The sequence below is a fragment of the Topomyia yanbarensis genome, chromosome 3 (assembly GCF_030247195.1).
Source record: "Topomyia yanbarensis strain Yona2022 chromosome 3, ASM3024719v1, whole genome shotgun sequence".
In the NCBI taxonomy this organism is placed as follows: domain Eukaryota; kingdom Metazoa; phylum Arthropoda; class Insecta; order Diptera; family Culicidae; genus Topomyia; species Topomyia yanbarensis.
This window is the reverse complement of record NC_080672.1, coordinates 414081974-414101482: the sequence shown is the minus strand read 5'-3', so window position 1 is coordinate 414101482 and position 19509 is coordinate 414081974. Positions and strand designations below refer to the sequence as shown.

At 42.7% G+C, this 19509-nt stretch overlaps 1 protein-coding gene across 4 annotated transcripts in view; it reads right to left on the bottom strand.

The window, feature by feature from the left end:
- Positions 1-19509, bottom strand: part of LOC131689314 (loricrin) — a 173095-nt gene that overhangs the window by 59854 nt on the left and 93732 nt on the right. For 3 of the 4 annotated variants that reach the window (XM_058974312.1, XM_058974313.1, XM_058974311.1), the window contains exon 6: positions 3757-4431. In XM_058974312.1, the coding sequence (XP_058830295.1) occupies positions 3757-4431 (675 nt within the window). The remainder of the gene's footprint in view (positions 1-3756; positions 4432-19509) is intronic. The other variant, XM_058974314.1, reaches the window with a different exon arrangement.

Below are 19509 nucleotides of genomic sequence, written 5' to 3'. Positions count from 1 at the left end.
TAGCGATAAATTTATTAAGCATGAACAGTTTCCGCTTAAAATAATTGAATAATCTGAAATAATTCCAACAGGAACTCGTTTTGCTTCGACGTAATCCAGAGTAATCGAGGAATTTTACAGTAATCGAGTAATTAATTATTATTCAGTTTTTCGAAGGAGTAATCTTTATAACCATGAAGTAATCTAGGTAATCTTTTTCGGGAGTGACATGTAATCAATGCTGTTGGAAACCCCTTGGATCCCACCTCTCTTAATTGCGGCAACTTTGTCACCGTTCTTGTACACAAGGTTCTTGATCGTCACGATTAGACGAATGGGTACGGCAGTACTTAACATCAACTGTCACGGTCACTATGGGGTAACAAGTCTAAACGCTGGACAAACCTGTTCTATGTATTATTTATAATTAATGTAAAGCTTAAATAATTGACGCTGAGAAAATTTTCCATAAAAATCACCTAACAGTGTGAAATTTGTTTTCTACTGATATTTCTTTTAAAACTTAACCTAATTCAAACCATTGTGATTAGTGGCTATAGTTACATTTGTAGATCATTTTCTAATTGCTTTTATTTTGTTTGTCTTGGTATTGAGGATAGTACCTACCTACCTATCTTGTTTTAATGTTAATCATTCTAAACTTTGTTGTATTATTTCTTTATTTCGACTAGCATGTAGTAGCTTTTTTCTCTTTTATTTTTTAACGACTTTCAATTAGCTAGAGATTACTAAGTAGGAAAAGTTATGAAAATTTGAAACCATAGTACTAATCTTTTGTCTTCTGCTGGTAGGGGTTTTAGCTTAGGCAGAGTTACTACGAATCGCTCAAGTCCACCAACATATCTCACGGCGAAGACAGACTTGTCCCTCTCTACTGTGAGAACCGACCAGAATAACGGTGCCATGTCTATGCGAAAATTATTGTAAACTTTATCACTCGTCTCCACGGTGTAGAGTGGAGTTCCGCAATATCACAAAGTTACCAGCTCAGCAATAAGTTAAATCTCTGGTTATAACGGTGAGCCATTTAAGATTTGCTTTTCCTAGAAGCCGTGGAAACTTCTCGTTTGAACTGAAATTTCTAAGACCATTAACTGTTTGCTTCGGCTTTGTGTCACTGCTTCCTCGAGTTGTTAGTCCCTATCCCTATCCCCCTCAAAAGAAAATTGTTAGCTTTTACAATGAATCTCATTTGCCTCACAAGAGTATCGTCAGAGCCATAGTCTTCTTGTACCAAGAGATGATAATGATTTGTCTTGGTGAACGGAGTAACGTCTTTCAAAAGAAACATTTGAACGGGGCATGGTGAGAGATCATGTGAACTCTTTCCGCAATAGGTAAACTTTTCAGTATTTCCAACGCAGAAGTCAATCTAATAACCCTCTTGGAGCACTGGGCGAACATTGTCTAACAAGACGTACCCACCGATATTAGCTTGCTGAAACATGAACAATATTCCCGTCCAATGCGATTGTTATTCAAAATCTTCGCTCATTGGAGCAAAGGGTGCTTGAAACAGCCAATGTCGTGTTTCAGTAGATCGCGCATGACGAATGCGAATCGCTGATTACACCGTCAATCTTAACTTTGTTGACAGGAATGTAGATGCGGTAATCCTTCATAAAATACTTGTCGCCAGTAATGTCATTAGTTGGATATCTGTTACGGTTAAAACTTTCTGCGTCAGTTTTTTCGAAATCTTTAGAATTCTTAGCAATATCTATGATCCGAAAGAATATCAGGAATGGTTCAACTTAGTTCAATGTGTGTGATTTTCTTTATATACAGACTCCTGAATAGATGATCTGTACGCCATTTATAAACTGATTTTTATTACCGAAATGTCGTTAGACGCGAAATTAAATATTTAAATTCTTTTTTTCTTTATCACAGAACTGTTAAAAATTTCAAAATCAGAAAAATAACAGCTCAGCTAATTTTTTTGTGCCGGAAGTCTAAAAAAATTGATTTTTTGCCATAAATCAAAAGGGTATACAACATTTTTCAAACAAATTTTGGATTGCATTTGATGAGTCCTTCAACCTATATTAGGTCTCTTGAAAAGTTCACTATAGCACTATAATTTAATTATGCACAGACTGAACTAAAAATGTATTCAAAAAATATCGTTTGACCCATTTTACGCACTTACTGCTGGAAAAAGGCCAAAAAAATCCCATATTTCTCGCGTGTTTTTTTGAGAAGGGCCAATAAGCATACTGTCAAAAATTCACATTGAGATAAAATTCCGGCCAAACCATTGATCGCCGATTATAAATCACAGCAACAGACGAAAGCGAAAACTTTTCTCTTTCCTAAAGGGTTAACATATATTCTCGGCGAGTTACGGTTTGTCCGGAATTTTCTCTCAAAGTGAATTTTGACAGCATGCTTATTGGCCCTTCTCAAAAAAACACGTGAGATTTTATAAGAAAAATTACTAAAATATTTATAATTTCAAGTTTCAATCACTACAATTGTCTATACCGTGCAGAAAAGCTTCTCGAATAAGGAATTGCTTAAATTTTTAGTTTCAGGTGAAAAATTACTGGCTAAATCTTGCATGGAGTTTGAATTGTCCACAGTGAACTGCTGCGCAAGATTGTTTATATCACCGCCATTTTTTATTTATTTTGCATTAAAAAAGCTTTTTAGTTGAATAAATAAATGTTTGAAAATACACAAAAGATCATTTGTTTTTCTTGTTGTTTTCATGTTCAGAAAAAAAAACCTGGAAAAATTTTCCTTGTTATGAGCCACTGATGACGAGATCCCCTTAAGCGGTAGAAGGTAGGATCATCTCCACCTAAACCCATGGAATTTTTATGGCAAAGTATCAGAATAAATCATTCAAATATATAAGTTACAATTTTAGAGATATTCTAAATTTTCGAACTAGAACGAAAATTTTCGAACTAGAACGATCTCGGGGGTAGTACACCAAACCTAGGTGAGCTACGTACAAGCGAATTGGTGTGGTAACTACACTATTTCCCCCATCTTTTAATAACGATATTCCAAAATACAGAAAACGTCGAGTCAAAGAATGAATTAATCCAAAATCTAAATAAGAAATAGTTGTCTTCAGAAGTCAATGAGATCGAAAATTTAGAAATTTGAGTTGCAATGTTTATATTCAGAACAATGTTTTTCAAAATTTTTAACGAAACATTTCCTAGTACTAAAACTGCTAATGCAAAATAGCTGTTCGTCCGGATTCTAACCAGCCCATGCTTTATTCACTGCTGATGCTGCATAGTGCAACGAAAATTTTCTCACGCTTGCAACCATCCATTCCCTTCGGCCAGGGGGGAACGCGATGATGTATTGTTATGGAACACCGCCGATGCTATTAGCAAAACGGGAGAAAAAGCACTTTTCCTGCTGGTGGAGGCAAATTTTCTTCCATTTGCCGACTGGGTACCGACTCTCACTTCCTAAACCATGTACGTACAGTTACTTCGTTTCTACATCGATTTGGCATAGATCTGTCTGTTGAAGGAAATTGATAATCTCTTTCCCGACCTGCAGTGAATTGGTTTGAAGCGTCGATTCTCAGATTGATGGGATTTGAATAAATTCTGTTTTTATGGGATTTGGGTGAAAATATGCATTTCGAAGCAATCTTAAAAATAGAAAAATCGTTCTCAACTCAATCCAACACACCGCAACCTCAACCTAACTCAACACGCAACGTAAAACACAACCGCACTCAACCAACACACCAGCTTTAAGAAATGTACAAAATCTACTTACTTTTGCTGCCGATCATCCCCTCCCGGCCGATGGTATCCGCCTCGATTGCCGTAGTCCTGGTTGGATTGTTGTGCATATGACGAACCTCCGGCCGCCGAGGAAGCCTGATGGTAGTCTTGACCACCACCTCCTCCTCCTCCTCCACCACCACCGCTGGCACTGGCACCACTACCACCGCTCAGATAGTTCCAAGCTCCTGGTCGGCCATGATGGTCGGGTCGTTCGCCGCCACCGTACTGCGAAGACGCTGGTTGTTGTGGGGGTGGTTGTGGCGGTGGTTGTTGCTGCTGGTAGTGGTGATGAGGTTGATTATAACCGGCACCAGTGCCGGTGGGTCCTGCCGGTCCCGGAGGATACCTACTGGAGCCCGGCGAACAGCACTCGGCACAGCACGGCCGGTTGCCTCCACTGGCTGGGGCCGAGTCCGGTCGATCCGGTCCACTGCTGTGGTGAAATCCGATAGGTTGACTTGCGTATGTTCCGGCTGGTCCCGTTGGGTACCCGGACTGGTGGTGGTAGTGCGAGGAGGATGATGATGATGATGGTGGTGAAGAGGGTGGTGACGGATATTGCTGATGGTGGTGGTGTGCGTCAGGTGCAGATGATGGTGCTGAACTTGGTGGGCGACTTGCAAAATAATAACCACGTCCAGAATTATCAAAACCGGAAGTTCCTCTGATAGTTTGGTTTTTTTTGTGTTTGTGTTGGGGTATTTGGAAGAGGAAGTTTTTGATGTGGCAGGACCGAACGAAAGAAGCAGTTTTTAATGGTAGTTTGATAACAGTTGGGTTTTTTGTTTCTTTGTGGAGGAAGGTTTTTGCGTGCATGCAATGCGATAGTGCAACGGGAAACTGCAGAGAAGGACATTATGCAGGGATAAAAAAGTGCAAAATTAAATACAATTGCTGTTCTAGGGATCGTGTTACAACCAGATGTTAGAGTGTCGAGATCAAGCGGAAAGTTTTTTATTATTTTTTATCTAATTAGTTTTAACGCATAAAAGTTTTATTTCGATGCAGGACTATTCTCTTTTCCATTACATTTAGGGTGAGGCAATTTAATTGCAACTTGAAAAAGTTTATTTTTCTGGAACGCGATAAGTGTTGGATGTCCTGTTTTCTCAAAATGCTGCAAATTTAATATAGTTTTAAGAAATCTTCTCATTTTTTCGATTCCTCAGCATCGATAGCTGAAGTCAAGCGGTAAACGAATTACTCATTGACCGCAGATTCTTTTGCTAATTATTGCAATTGTTGACTGAAAATACTTTTAGATACTAATGGTAAAAAGTTGTATTTGAACTGATTTTGATTGATGATTGCTGCATACGCCGATACCGAAATCTTCTGTATTTTCCCTGGTGTCTTATTGCGGTCAAAACTATAACGCAAGGCAAGTTTTTGCTTCGAAATGCTGGTCCGTGAGCAGAATCCAGAGAAAATGTGTAAATTTAGGAATTTGCTTTACGAATTCGTCTCATCAGTTGTTGCCAGAAAAGCACAAAATCATGCTAAGACGCTAATGTTCACATCTAGCAAGTGCTCACTAGCGACTTTTCACTAGTATAGAAAGTCAGTTTGTTGATGAGAAGCATATCGATATTGAAGCTGATTAGATTAGGTTTTGAGACCTTCAAACACAAAATGGTTAATCCAATTTTGTGCTTAGTAAATTTTACAAGTTTGGTGTAAGTATTTCGGATTCTCCTCATCAGCCAGTTGTTTGAGTGTTTACGCAACATTTTTTGGATTAGGTGTTGAGCTGATGCCAATTTTATTGACTTATCATCTAACTGGTCACTGGTGGTGGCTACTGACGAGGAGAATCCGATACACAAAAAATATGACTTAATTTGACTTCTTGATTCAAAATAGGACATCCCGGCCCCGGACTGATTGGCAAGGCAAGGTAAATTAGTTATGGGATTTGTGTTTTGACTTCATCTCATCAGAATCCGACACTGACTTAGTGATAGGACACCGGATTGACGCTAGCTCCCAAAAACAAAAACGCTATTTGTGTTTCTAAACAAACCCTAAGTCATACGGCTTATATACATAAACAGTGTTTTCGTGGCCGAAAGGATTCGGTTAACTAGAACACTAAGCGCACGACCAGATAACATGATTAATGTTACGATAACCGCAGAGACAGCTCTCCATGACCCTAATACGCCGGAGATGCGCATTCAACGTACAATGATTGGACATGACCCGAGATATCACCCGAAGGAAGTCACGACCTTCACCGTCGACGAACCGGTGCCAACAACTGCATTTTTCAGCTTCATCCATTTTTTAATTTGCGTTTCTAACATCGCATATATTCAGATAAATTCGGGCGATCCGATGTTCAGAATGTCCTTATAGGGCTTTTACGCGTACAATTCTGTGCACTCTCTGCCTACCACGGAGTGGGAAATCGCCGCGCCAGGTACTCATTTCGTCTGATCTTTAATCGCAGCGTAGAGAATCAAACCAGTCAAAACATTGTACGCTTCCACTGGGAGAAATATCTTGTTTTGATTCGATTGTTTCGGATATAGTGGACGCGTTCCTCTTTCAATCAATTGATTGAGTTCAATGATGATTCTAACGTGCTTGGCCGCGCTGGTGGAGTAGGCATCCGTGTCATTTCCACCGTATGGTGGTAATGGTATGATGGTAAGTAAGATAGATCGGTTATCATCGTGAAGAGAACCCCATGGCATACCGTGGGAGTTGAAATCTTCTAGAACCAGCTGAGGTGCGATGCATAAGGAATCAATATCAATAGTTTTTTGTCTTTGATTCGGATTTGACAAGCTACAACTTCAATACCTTGTACCGAGCAAAGGTTAATCCGTTTGAAATAATAGCACGTTTTGATCCCTAAAACGCTCCTACATAGAGTTTTCTCGGACCTTGCGGATAATGTTAAAATTGTGGAAGATCTACGTCGGAAGTTTACCAGGTTTTACATAATGCAAATGCGTTGGGTAAAACCTAGGAAATAATAGGACTGGCAAACTTACGTCGGTTTTGTAACAGCACCCATCAAGGGACACTCTTAGATCTTTACGAGGAAGCTTAGGAGAGGAAATGATTCTTCTCTTTCGAAAATTTATAGGCACATTAGAAGGTGTTCCCTCAATGGAATTGTCAGAATTTTGCTCTTTAGTGAACAAGGTACCGTAGAAATTATTCGTGGCCGGAGGCGTAGTTTTTCCCCGTTTAATTTGTATGCGGGATATGTCGACAGTTCATACGGAGTCTCTCCACAGAAGCAAAACCTTTCATGATTCTCTTCGCATTTTGCACACCGTGCCTTGTTTCTACATTGCGTAACTCTATGGCTTCATTGTTTACAGCGAAGGCAGTTCACGCCCCGCGACACAAAAAAGCGAACAGGTTGACCAGCTTCGTTAAAAAACAATGTTTGAATGGAAGAACACATCCAGCGAATGGCTCGAAATTATGCTGATGGAAAATAAGTTGATTTCTTATACTCCTTGAGTTTTGCTGAACGTAAATGCTTTCATACCAGAATTTTTGCTGACTGAAGCGAATGGTTCACATTTCGCAATGAAGGCCCCTCTCGGAGACTACACCATCAATCTTTACTTTCCGGGTGGGTACGTAGACAAAATACTTCTTCGTACACGTCCGAGTGTTGTTTAGTTAGATCATGCGAAATATCAGTGATGCTAAATGGCTTATCTTTGGTCCAGAAGTAGACCATCTAGGGGTCGGATGTATTAAATAGATATGGTTTGCATTCAAAAGGAGACTTATTGGCGTTATTTTTGGCTTCGATATGCAAATCGATCTCCATTAAACGTGAAAAGATGTCGGTCGTCAGAGATACCTTCCCATTAGTCAACACTATCATGCGGGCTTCAGTACCCACCAAATAAAGTTCTATCGCAGAGAGAGGAAAATTAATATGACGAAATTTAAAAGGAAACAGTAATTAGGACTTAGCTGTGCAAACGCTCCATCTAGTATCAGTATTCAACAACAACATTTTCGCTGAGCCGTCGGACAGCCCGTTAACAGAAGGTGAGCTATTATTGGGAAATTTTCATTTTTACTTACACACGTAATGTCTGCATTTTAGTCAGTACGGGTAGAAATCATTCCGAATCTTACTACCCAGTCGGGACCCTGTCGACGGTAATACATCATCGACGATTCCTTTTGTACTGGAAATCCGGTACAATTGGGTTTACGATACCAAGCGTCAATACAGAAGGCGGGACCCCCCCCCCCCCCAAGAGCGGAAGTAAAGTCATTTGACAACGATCTCTTTGTGGAAGCACTTCAAGCAGAGATCCTCTGATATGATATAATGTAGTGTTTTGTGCCGCCTAGGCAGCTTCGAAACGCGAGATAAAGCGAAGAAATCCAATTTACTTTAAAGAGTTGTGCCTGGGTGCTGACGCCAACCCCTGGGGCGACGCATACCGTGTGACGATAGTGAAGATCAGAGGGCACATGACGATAAACTAAACGTTCTCGTAGAAGGGATCTTTCCGGAGCACGGTCCATTATACCGTATGGCGAGGTAGAGCGGGACAATGCCGAAATGATACAAGTCTCCAACGACGAACTCATCATATTGACAAACGGTTTAAAAGGTGAAGAAAGGGCCCGGACCAGATAGAATCCCCAACATCGCACTGAGAGCGGCAGTCCAGACACACTCCCGGATATGTTCAGGAAAATGTTTCAAAAGCTTCTAGATGAAGGCCACTTCCCTGACAAATGGAAGATACAAAAGTTAGGGTTACTGCCTAAGCCAGGTAAGCCCCCCAAGGGTCTATCATCGTATAGATTAATCTGCCTGCTGGATACGCTCGGGAGGATTGTCTTTAACAGGCTGACAATATTCACGGAAAGCGATAACGGGTAAGCCTTCGGTGGACGCCATTCGGACCGTGATCGAGAGAGCCGATATGGTGCGCAAACAGAAATGAAGAGGGAATCGATACTGTGCCGTGATAACTATAGACGTCGAAATGGTCAATGGCGCAAGCTGGGAAGGCATTGCGGAATCACTGCACAAAATGAGGGTCCCTAGTATATAATTCTAAGCAGTTATTTCCAGAACAGGGTCCTGATCTTTGAGACAAACAAGATACAAAAATCGGTTAAAACTACAGCAGGAGTCCCGCGAGGCTGTATCCTGGGCCTAACGCTTTGGAATGGGATGTATAACGGCATGCTAACTGGTGCCGGATTGGCAATAGCTCCAAAAACGAAACCACTGTTTGTGTTTCCGAGCAAACCCTAGTCCGGCTTGATGTCTCACAAGAAAATGAATTCTGATTAATGAAGAGCGGCAAACTATAGACAATCTGAATGTAATGTGATGGCAGATCCATAAGTTCAATAGACTCATCAGTGCTTACTAACACATGATGACTGTTTTGACATTGTGTGCCAAAGAGCAATAGATAAGAAATCGTAGGAGCCAACTGCTTGCAGTGGCTACACGTCAGCCCAGAAAAGAAAACAGTGAACTGAGAGTAGAACTTCACTACCCGAGCAAACGAAAAGCCCATAACACCCCCATGGCCATGGTCCAATGTGACCCCAACTGCATGTGGTGTTTTGATGCTGTTTTAGATGGGGTCAACCCATGAATATATATATATATATATATATATATATATATATATATATATATATATATATATATATATATATATATATATATATATATATATATATATATATATATATATATATATATATATATATATATATATATATATATATATATATATATATATATATATATATATATATATATATATATATATATATATATATATATATATATATATATATATATATATATATATATATATATATATATATATATATATATATATATATATATATATATATATATATATATATATATATATATATATATATATATATATATATATATATATATATATATATATGAAAATACGTTGAAAATCGCCCTCGCATACAGGTTCGCATGCGTGAATCACCATTGCACAGTGGTCCAGAATGCAAATTTAGCAGGAATTTTGAGATTTTACTAAAACTGAACAACTTAGCCTTATTGAGTCTTTGGAGAAGTTTTCGTAGTTTATGAGCCCCCTCTTTTTGTTAAAACAACAGTTAGGGTGCTTCTAATTTTACCAAGATCAAACAATTAACTTTTTAATCATTCTAGCTAAAGCCAAACGACCTTCAGCGAAGTTGTAGAACGACACATTTTGGAAAAGTTTGCTGAAGGCAGGTAAGCTCTATCTGTCATACTTTTTATTTTACAACAAATTTAAAGTCGGAGCTTAGGGTGTTTCTTCGCAATTCAGTTTTATTCCAATAACTTTTGCTGTATTCATTTAAAACTAAAGTAGTCTTCAGACAACTTTAAGATTGTTTCAAGGCGAATCATTTGTTTCATGGCACCATATATCTAGCTATTTCCGTTTAAAAGTTATGAGCACTTCATCGCTAAAAATGGGGTTGTTTGGAATAACAATATCACTCATTTGGGGCAAATAAAAGATGACTCTTTTTGAACTATAAATAAGACCATGATTAGAGTTATAACTGAGCAAAAAATGGCGAACACGATATTTTTTAAAATTTCATAAAATTGATTTAAAAAATCTATTTTTGAAGTATTAAGTGCTTATATCTTCTGAACTATAAAAGCTAGAGTTTTGATATATTAGAAGAAAATTTTCGTCTTTAAAAACTCTGAAAAACATCTGAAGGATAGGTTGAAAAAAAGAAGAAAACTGAAAAAGTTATATTAAAAATTTGGTTTTTCATGAATTGACTCTTTGTAATATGTTCAAATTACTTTCACGGTGAACAATATAAAAAATGTAGTTTCGTTTTCATGATATAATATTGCACTTTACAATACTTTTTATTATTTTAAATAGTGGGTAGGGTGGTTCTAATTTTTTTAAAATCAGAAAACTAACTTTTTAATGGTTCCAGATAGAGTTTCGCTGTCTTCCAGAAAATTGAAGAAAATTAAATTTTAAAAAACTTTGTCGACGACACTGAAACTCTATGTCGTGTACTTTTTATTTTACAAGATATTCACTCGGAATTTTCTGAACCGATTTTGACAAACTTGATTTTAAATGAAAGGTCCATCAGCTGCTGTTGAATTTTGTGTGGATCCGAGTTCTGGTTCCTGAATTACAGGGTGATACGTACGATCACGTAGCAAATCCCGATTCTAACCTATTCTGTGATGAATGTAAAAAGGTGAATTTTTTTCCAAAATGTAAACACAACTGTTGAATTTGTACATCAAGGTCATTAACAATCATTCAAAGTCTCTTTGGCCACACTGGCCACCATCAACGGATCCGGAAGCATCCAAATTCAGAATAACGGTTATATTGGTTTCTCGAAAATGGCTAGACCGATTTGATCAACTTAGTCTCAAATGAAATTTGTTGCGTCCCCGGAAACTGATATTAAATTCCATCTCCATCCGACTTCCAGCTCCGGAGTTACGGGTTGTGGAGTGCGATCACATAGAAAACTCCGATTCAAACCGATACCGCGATGAATGCAAAAAGGTGCTCTTATATATACTTACCAAGTGTAATAAGAATGAAAGACATTTCCATAATGTTATATTGCACGAACCAGCTATTAAATCATAGTTTGGAGAAATGAGAAAGGCACAATTGCACCTCTAGGTGGATTAAAACAGGTTTTTTTGTATAACTTTTGCAGTTTTGATTTTTCATTAAGATCACTTTAGAAATACTTTCAGGTATTTTGAAGGAGAACAATTTGTCTCAATATATTGAACCTCTAGCTTCGCTCGTTAGAAAGTTATATATACTTTTTCCTAAAATAAACTATTTTTTGAGTAAATATTTTTTTCATATGAAAGCAACAATATTTAATGTTCAGTGCCCGAATCGAAGATAATTCTAATTGAAAAAGTTATATTTTTTATATAAAAATTCTTATAACTTTAAAACGGAAAAAGTTAAGTAGTTTAAAGCAAATTATGCGCCCTAAAATAATCTTCAAGTTGTTCAAAGAGTACTTTAGCGTAAAATAAAAACTTCAAAATTTATAGAAATAAAACCGTTTTTTAAGGAACACCATAAAGCTTACATTTGAATTTCTCGTGCAATGGAAAATATAAAAGCTAGAACTTGCATGTTTTCAGCAAATTTGTCTAAAATGTACAAGGACAGTAAAGCTCTATCTCAAACTGTTAAAAAGTTTTATTTTAAATATTGCTAAATTTAGAACCACCCTAGCATCGGTTTTAACCAAAAGAAGGGCCTTGCAAAGTTCAACAACTTTGCCAAACATGTTATAAGGCTAAGTCATTTAATTTTAGCAAAAAGTTAAAATTCCTGCTAAAATCGCATTCTGGACCACTGTGCATTGTATCCAAGTTTGCACACAAGTTCCGTATATCGATTGCTGGCCGATCTAAGCGCCGACCAGTGGCAAGTTGCTACTCGCTGTTGTCATTTCAAAGCGACAGTTTTATTTCTTACACAAGCTGAAAACCGTTCTCAGCGATAAACGTCAATGTTTGAATATATACAGCTTAACCGATCGCCGTAAAAATTTATACATAGTAGGCATTTGTGATGGAGCGTGTTTGTGTGCTATTGGTTGGAGATTATCTGTTCGCCAGATGGCGCTTCGGAACAAATTGTGCTTTCCTCCTATTTTGTTGAATGTCGCAGCAACGCACGATGGGTATTAGCTAGTCCCATATAAAAACCATATTTTGGTGAATTTATGGATTGTTGAGAACATTTGATGGTGTTTTGATGGTTGTGAAACTTGGCACGGACAATATGCATGCTCTTTTCAAGTAGTTGTATGGTGTCTGAACCCATGAGAATTTGCTCGGGTAGTGCAGAGAACATGGGTACAACAAAAAGCTAGTGGGGGAGGCAGAACTTTGTCAAGACGAACAACAACCTGAGAAAGAAAAGCGCCCAGGCATCGATCATGCCTCCAATCTTAGCTGTTAGGTGAAAAAAGCTGTTTGTTTTCGAACAAAGCATACGGGGAGACACACAGAAAATAAAGGTTGATGATGCTGGGCAAGCAGTAGATCAACTCCCACTAAACAAAGTGAGCAAGAGTTGAAAATAGCAGGCCCATTGGAAAAGATACAGGGTGCGCTATCTGGATGTATCCTATTTCAACGTTGAACAACTCCACCATTTTCCAGCCGATTTTGATAGATAAACACAATTCTAAAACGTCATTTAGTGCCATTTTAGCTATGAGTCGATTTACACCAAGAGAACGCTTTACATTGAAAACGATCGTTCAATAGTGAAAACTGTGCTATGACTATTAATGACGGACGAAGCTCACTTCACCCTTTCCGGGGGAATAAATAAACAAAACTGTCAAATTTGGGGGACACGACCAGAAAGTAACGGTTTGGGCCGGAGTGGCTCAAAAACAATCATCGGTCCTTAATATTTCAAAGAGGGAGAGACCATCGACGGCGCACGTTGGATTTTGGCGCACTTTGTCTGTCAATAAATGCAGAAAAAAGGTCTGAAAAACTTGTATTTTCAACAAGACGGGGCACCTTGCCACATCGCAGCCGCTACAATCAAATTCTTAACTTCGCTAGCGAATGACGGATCTCAATAGTAGCATGTCTGTAATAATATACGTACATGGAACTATTGAGAACCAGAGCTACAGGTCCCAAGCCCTGGTAAAGGAGGATGGTTGTGATGATCTGGGCCGAGGTCACCACGTAAAGCAAGATAGGTCATAACCCCAATTCCAAGGCGTGAAGCGACTCGTGCCGAAGGATGAGTGATCGAGGAGGTGAAGAAGATGCTCGATCGTTAACGGAGCCTGTGGGGTACCTGGGCAACCCCCACAGTAAGCGTCCCTTACCACGTTACTGCGGAGGTCTGGCGTGGCGGACATTTATTCTCGCGCAACTCGTGGGTACTAAAATGGAGATGAACAAAAATAAAAACAGCAATAAACAAACGGAGGTGCTAAACCCCTTTGCTAGAGGTGGTTTGGCGAGGTCTCCCCCCCCCCCCGTGGGGAGAGTAGTGGAGCGACGTGTGCTGCATCTGATAGCACCAGTTACCCCCCAGTAGTGGTAGGAAATAGCCCTACCAACGCACTGGACGGGCCACTATCCGCGATGCGCAAAGTGGTGGAGCAGCTCGATTCAATAATCGAGTTCACTAGCGCAAAGCAAAACATAAGCAAGGAGTTAAAGCGGAGTCTCCTGGAGCTCCGGAAAACTGTTCGTGTCGCAAGACAGAAACAGCAGGCTTATGCCAAGAAGGTGGAATGTCGGGAGAATTCCGACAGAGAAACCCAGACAGTGGCCTTCAAGAGGGAGGGAAGAGAGAAGGTCGATACAGGCACTCAGACAGTGGCCTTCACCTTCTATGGAGCAGCCACGTCGCTCGGAGCGGCGGCCGAGTTCCCCTCGAAGGGAAAAGGCAAGGGCAAGGGCAATCGTAAGACGGCACCGAACGCGAAGCGCCCTAGGAAGTCGCCAGGCGAGAGTGAAAAAACCGACACCACACGGCGTGCAACCGTTAAGGCCAGACGCCGTTTGGTCGAGGTAAGCGATGGCGAGAGTGACCTCGCTGAGCAGAGCGTTGGCACCAGCAACCCGGCGCGACCGGGGCAGGGGGGCGTTAACCCCTGGACGCTGGTCACCAGGAAGAAGCCGGCACCGACACCGAAGGTACCGCGGCCCGCGAAGAAGGCCAAGGACAGAGGCCTTGTGGTTAAAAACCGACAAGGACAAATACGCCGACGTCCTAAAGTCGATGAAGGCGGCCGAAAGCCTTTCGGCCCTTGGGCAAGATGTGCGTAGCGTGAGACGCACCAACACGGAAGAAATGCTTCTGGTGCTGAAGCGAGGCGCACAATCTAGTGCGGTGTACAAGGCCTTAGCTTAAGAGGTCCTTGGTGAAGGCGCCCAAGTCAGGTCGCTAGGGGCGGAAATGACTCTCCAGTGCAAGCATCTGGACGAGTTCACGACCGCAGACGATGTCGTCGCAGCCGTCAAGGAGCAATGCGACGTGACAATCGAGCGGGCCTCAGTGCGTTTTAGAGGGTGACCCTCCGGCACCCAAGTAGCCTACCTCAGGCTACTGAAGGCGGATGCCAAAAAGGTTACCGTGGAAGGTAAACTGAAGATCGGCTGGTCAGTATGCCCAATTAGCATACCCCAGCCGCCCTCAGTGGATAGGTACTATCGGTGCCTTGAGTCCGGCCATAAATCTTACAAATGTAAGGGCACAGACAGGAGCAAACTATGTCGTCGCTGCGGTGAGGAGGGGCATAAAAAGCGGGGCTGCACTAAGGCGCATAAATGCCTTATCTGCACCGCTAAGAAGCAAGCCCGTAATCATGCAATGGGCGGACCTTAGTGTCCCTTCGGTGAGGCAAATAAGAAGAAGCCGTGAACGTTACACAGCTAAATCTTAACCATTGTGCAGCAGCGCAACAGCTGCTGTGGCAGTCGGTCTCGGAGTCGAGGACAGATGTCGCCCTCCTATCAGACCCGTAGAACATCCCTGCCGGCAACGGAAATTGGTAGTCGGACGAGCCTGGGATGGTGGCAATCTGTACAACGGGACGGTTCCCGGTTCAAGAGGTAATACACTCCTTCGCCGAGAGTGTTGCGATTGCCAAGATCAATGGTGTGTTCTATTGCAGCTGCTACGCTCCACCAAGGTGGCCAATAGAACAGTTCAACCAGATGATCGACAGGCTCTCGTCAGACCTAGTGGGCCGGAAACCGGTAGTCATAGTGGGAGACTTTAACGCTTGGGCAGTAGAGTGGAGCAGCCGCTTTACAAATAGCAGGGGCCAAGCACTACTGGAGGCGCTTGCGAAACTCGACGCTGTGTTAGCCAATAATGGCTCCGCTAGCACATTCCGTAGAAACGGAGTGGAGGCATGGATTGACGCAACATTTGCCAGCCCGAGTCTGGTTCCAGGCATGGAATGGAGGGTAGACGAAGGCTACACCCATAGCGATCATTTAGTAATCCGATTTAGGATCAACTATGGTGTGCAGCATCCGAGGGCGCGAGATTCCTGTCAGGTACGCGGGTGGAAGTCCAATCACTTCGACAGCGAAGCTTTCACCGCGGCCCTGGGACTGGAGGCCAACACCGACAGTCTAAGCAGGGATGCGCTGGTAGCTGTTCTATCACGCGCGTGCGACGCCACTATGCCGAGAAAAACACTACCAAGAAACGGTAGATGCCCGGTATACTGGTGGAGTGCCGAGATTGCAGCTCTACGGTCAGCCTGCCTCAGAGCTAGACGTAGGATGCAAAGAGTTCGCACCGAGGATGCAAGAGAGAACCGCCGCGAAGTGTTTCGAGCTGCGAAATTGGCCCTTAACAAGGCCATTAAAAGCAGCAAGAGAGCGTGTTTCGACAACCTGTGTGAGAGTGCCAACGCGAATCCGTGGGGTGACGCCTACAGAATCGTGATGGCCAAGACCAAAGGGGGCTCTTCACCCCCAGAACGGTCTCCGGATCGGTTAGCGACGATTATCGAAGTACTCTTCCCGTCTCGAGCCACAAGCCCCTGGCCACCTGCACTACGAGACAGTGCGGGCACGGCCGAAATGGTGGCTCCAGTGACGAATGAAGAACTACTCGCAGTGGCTAAATCCCTAGCAATGAACAAAGCTCCAGGACCGGATGGAGTTCCAAACAGCGCTCTCAAGGCAGCGATCATAGCGAACCCGAACATGTTCAGGCTAGCTATGCAGAGGTGCCTTGACGAGTACCGTTTCCCCGATAGATGGAAAAGGCAGAAATTGGTGCTGTTGCCGAAGCCCGGGAAGCCGCCAGGCGACCCATCGGCGTACAGACCAACCTGTCTGATCGATACGATTGACAAACTGCTTGAGAGGATTATCCTCAACAGGCTAACCCCGTACGCGGAAGGTACGAACGGCCTGTCAAGTAACCAGTTTGGCTTTCGAAAGGGTAAGTCCACAGTGGATGCTGTCAACTCAGTGATAAATACTGCCGAGATAGCGATCCAACGAAAAAGGCGAGGTACTCGATACTGTGCGTTAGTGACACTTGACGTGAAGAACGCATTCAACAGAGCAAGCTGGGATGCCATTGCGCTCTCGTTACACCGGCTTAGCCTACCGGTGGGTCTGTACCGGATCCTGGAAAGTTACTTCCAAAACCGCGTACTGCTATACGAGACCGATGCCGGTCAGAAAAGGGTTCCAATTACCGCCGGAGTCCCGCAGGGCTCGATCCTAGGCCCGGTGCTATGGAACCTCATGTATGACGGGGTTCTGAGACTGAAGTTCCCTCCTGGGGTCAAGATCGTCGGCTTTGCCGACGACGTAACCTTGGAGGTCTACGGGGAGTCAATTCCTGAGGTAGAACTAACCGCAGAACACGCGATTAGCACGGTGGAGGAATAGATGAGCGTGAGAGGCCTGGAGCTCGCTCATCATAAGACGGAGGTAGTTATCGTCAACAACCGCAAGTCGGCACAACATGCAGTTATCCATGTGGGAGAAGTCGCGATCACTTCACAGCGAAGTCTGAAGTCTCTCGGAGTCATTATAGACGACAAGCTGACCTTCGGCAGCCACGTCGACTATACATGCAAGAGAGCGTCGACTGCTGTTGCGGCTCTATCGAGGATGATGTCCAACAGCTCAAAGGTGTGCGCCAGTAGACGTAGGTTACTGGCAGGCGTTGCAGTATCTATCCTCAGGTACGGCGGCCCGTCATGGTCAAGAGCACTGAGGGTAACCAGTTACCTACAGAAACTGGAGAGCACCTACCGCGTGATGTGCCTCAGAGTGATATCTGCCTACCGCACGGTATCACACGATGCATCCTGCGTGATAGCGAGCATGATGCCAGTCGGGCTGGTCATTCGGGAAGATGAGGAGTGTTTCGAGCTACGTGGAAATAGAGGAGCCCGCGAGCGCACCAGGGTGACCTCGGTCGCCAGATGGCAGCGTGAGGCAGATACCTAGCATATCGAGCTGGGTGGGAAGACCCCATGGGGAAGTTCACTTCCACCTGACACAATTCCTGTCAGGCCATGGCTGTTTCCGACAGTACCTCCATAGGTTCGGGCACGCGGAGGTCCCAGTCTGCCCGGACTGCCCAGGTGTAGACGAAACTGCCGAACACATACTGTTCGTATGTCATCGGTTCGACGTCGAAAGAAGAGCAATGCTTGACGTCTGTGGCTGGGACACAACCCCTGATACCCTTATTCAGCGGATGTGTCAATCGGTGGAGAAGTGGAATGCAGTCTCGGTTGCTACCATCCATATTGCCAGTAGGCTACAGGTAATCTGACGAACCGAGCAACAGACGACAGGCACGGCTTACTAGTGATTGGTTAGCTGGAGCGGAAAAGGCCAAGCGCAAAAAAGGGAGTGAACGGTCTGATCATGCCGAGGCAGGTTTGGCGCAGCGACTGGCAACCGCGTAAGGGGTAAACCCAGCCACCCCGAAGCAAGACAGAAGAGCGAGTGTATAGGCGTATAAGTGGACTGCCTCAAGCCAAGATGGGAGGGTCGTAGCGTAGTATGTTGGGACTTAGCTATCGATGCCTCGTGGCGTGGCAGAGGAGTGAAAGGGTGAGCATCCAAGTCAGTCTCACACGGTATGGTGGAGGCTGGTGAGCACAAAAGTCAGCCTCACATGGTATGGTAGAGGCTAGCACAAAAGTAAGCCTAGCAAGGAATGAAAAAGGTAAGCACAAAAGTCAGCCTCATGTGGAGTGTTTGAGAGTGAATCAAGGTGCGATAGAGAGAGCACCCAAGTAAGCCTCATACAGGACGTATGAACGCGTGAGTGAGAGTGAATGAGTACATTAAGTACAGCCATCCCCCCAGAAGTAATACCGAGAGGTAGTTCCTGGGAGGAACGATGGCGGAGCCCAATGGAGTTTAGGCGGTATTAATGGCAGCGTCACCATTAGAGCCCGGCACGTCTCCAGTGCACCCCGTGCGGTAGCTTGGACCCTACCAATAGCACGTGTACTGGGCTAGGACGTAAAGGTCTTCTCCATCGAAAAAAAAAAATCAAGTTCTTGCAGAGTAAATTTCCAGGACTCGTTGTCGCAAAAATGATGATTTGGAATGGCTTCCTAGTTCTCCGGATTTAACGGTAGCAGACTTTTCTCTGTGGGGTTACTTGAAAAGGAAAGTTTTTTCTAGCAAACCTAAGAACCTTGACGAACTCAAAGCTGATATACGAGCTGAAATGTGATTAAGCCCGAAATGCAGTCCAATGTCATGCAAAATTCCCGCAAAATAGTTGCTTTTTAATGGGGGTGGTCATTTAATCGACTTTGTTATCTAAACCTGGTTTATAATAAATGGCAGAAAATATTCTAAAAAAAAACTTGTTTACTTGTAAAAATCGGCTGAAAAATGGCGGAGTTGCTCAATGTTGAAAAACGATACATGCAGCTGGAGCACCCTGTAGAATCCCCGAAAAACATAAGGAAAAAGTTGGGAGTGACTCAAAACGCATTTTGATGAAACTGAGGATTTCAAAAATATATTTCAGGTTGGAACCCAACTCGATTTTCAGCGCAATGCACAGTGGCTCAAAACAGCGTTTTGAGGTACTTAAATCATTGGAGTCAAAACTGTTCATATTAGCGATTTTACATATTCTACAATGTTTGAGTGTGTGTGAAAAGCAATATAATTTCTTTAAAAAATTGATCATAGTAGGCTATAGAA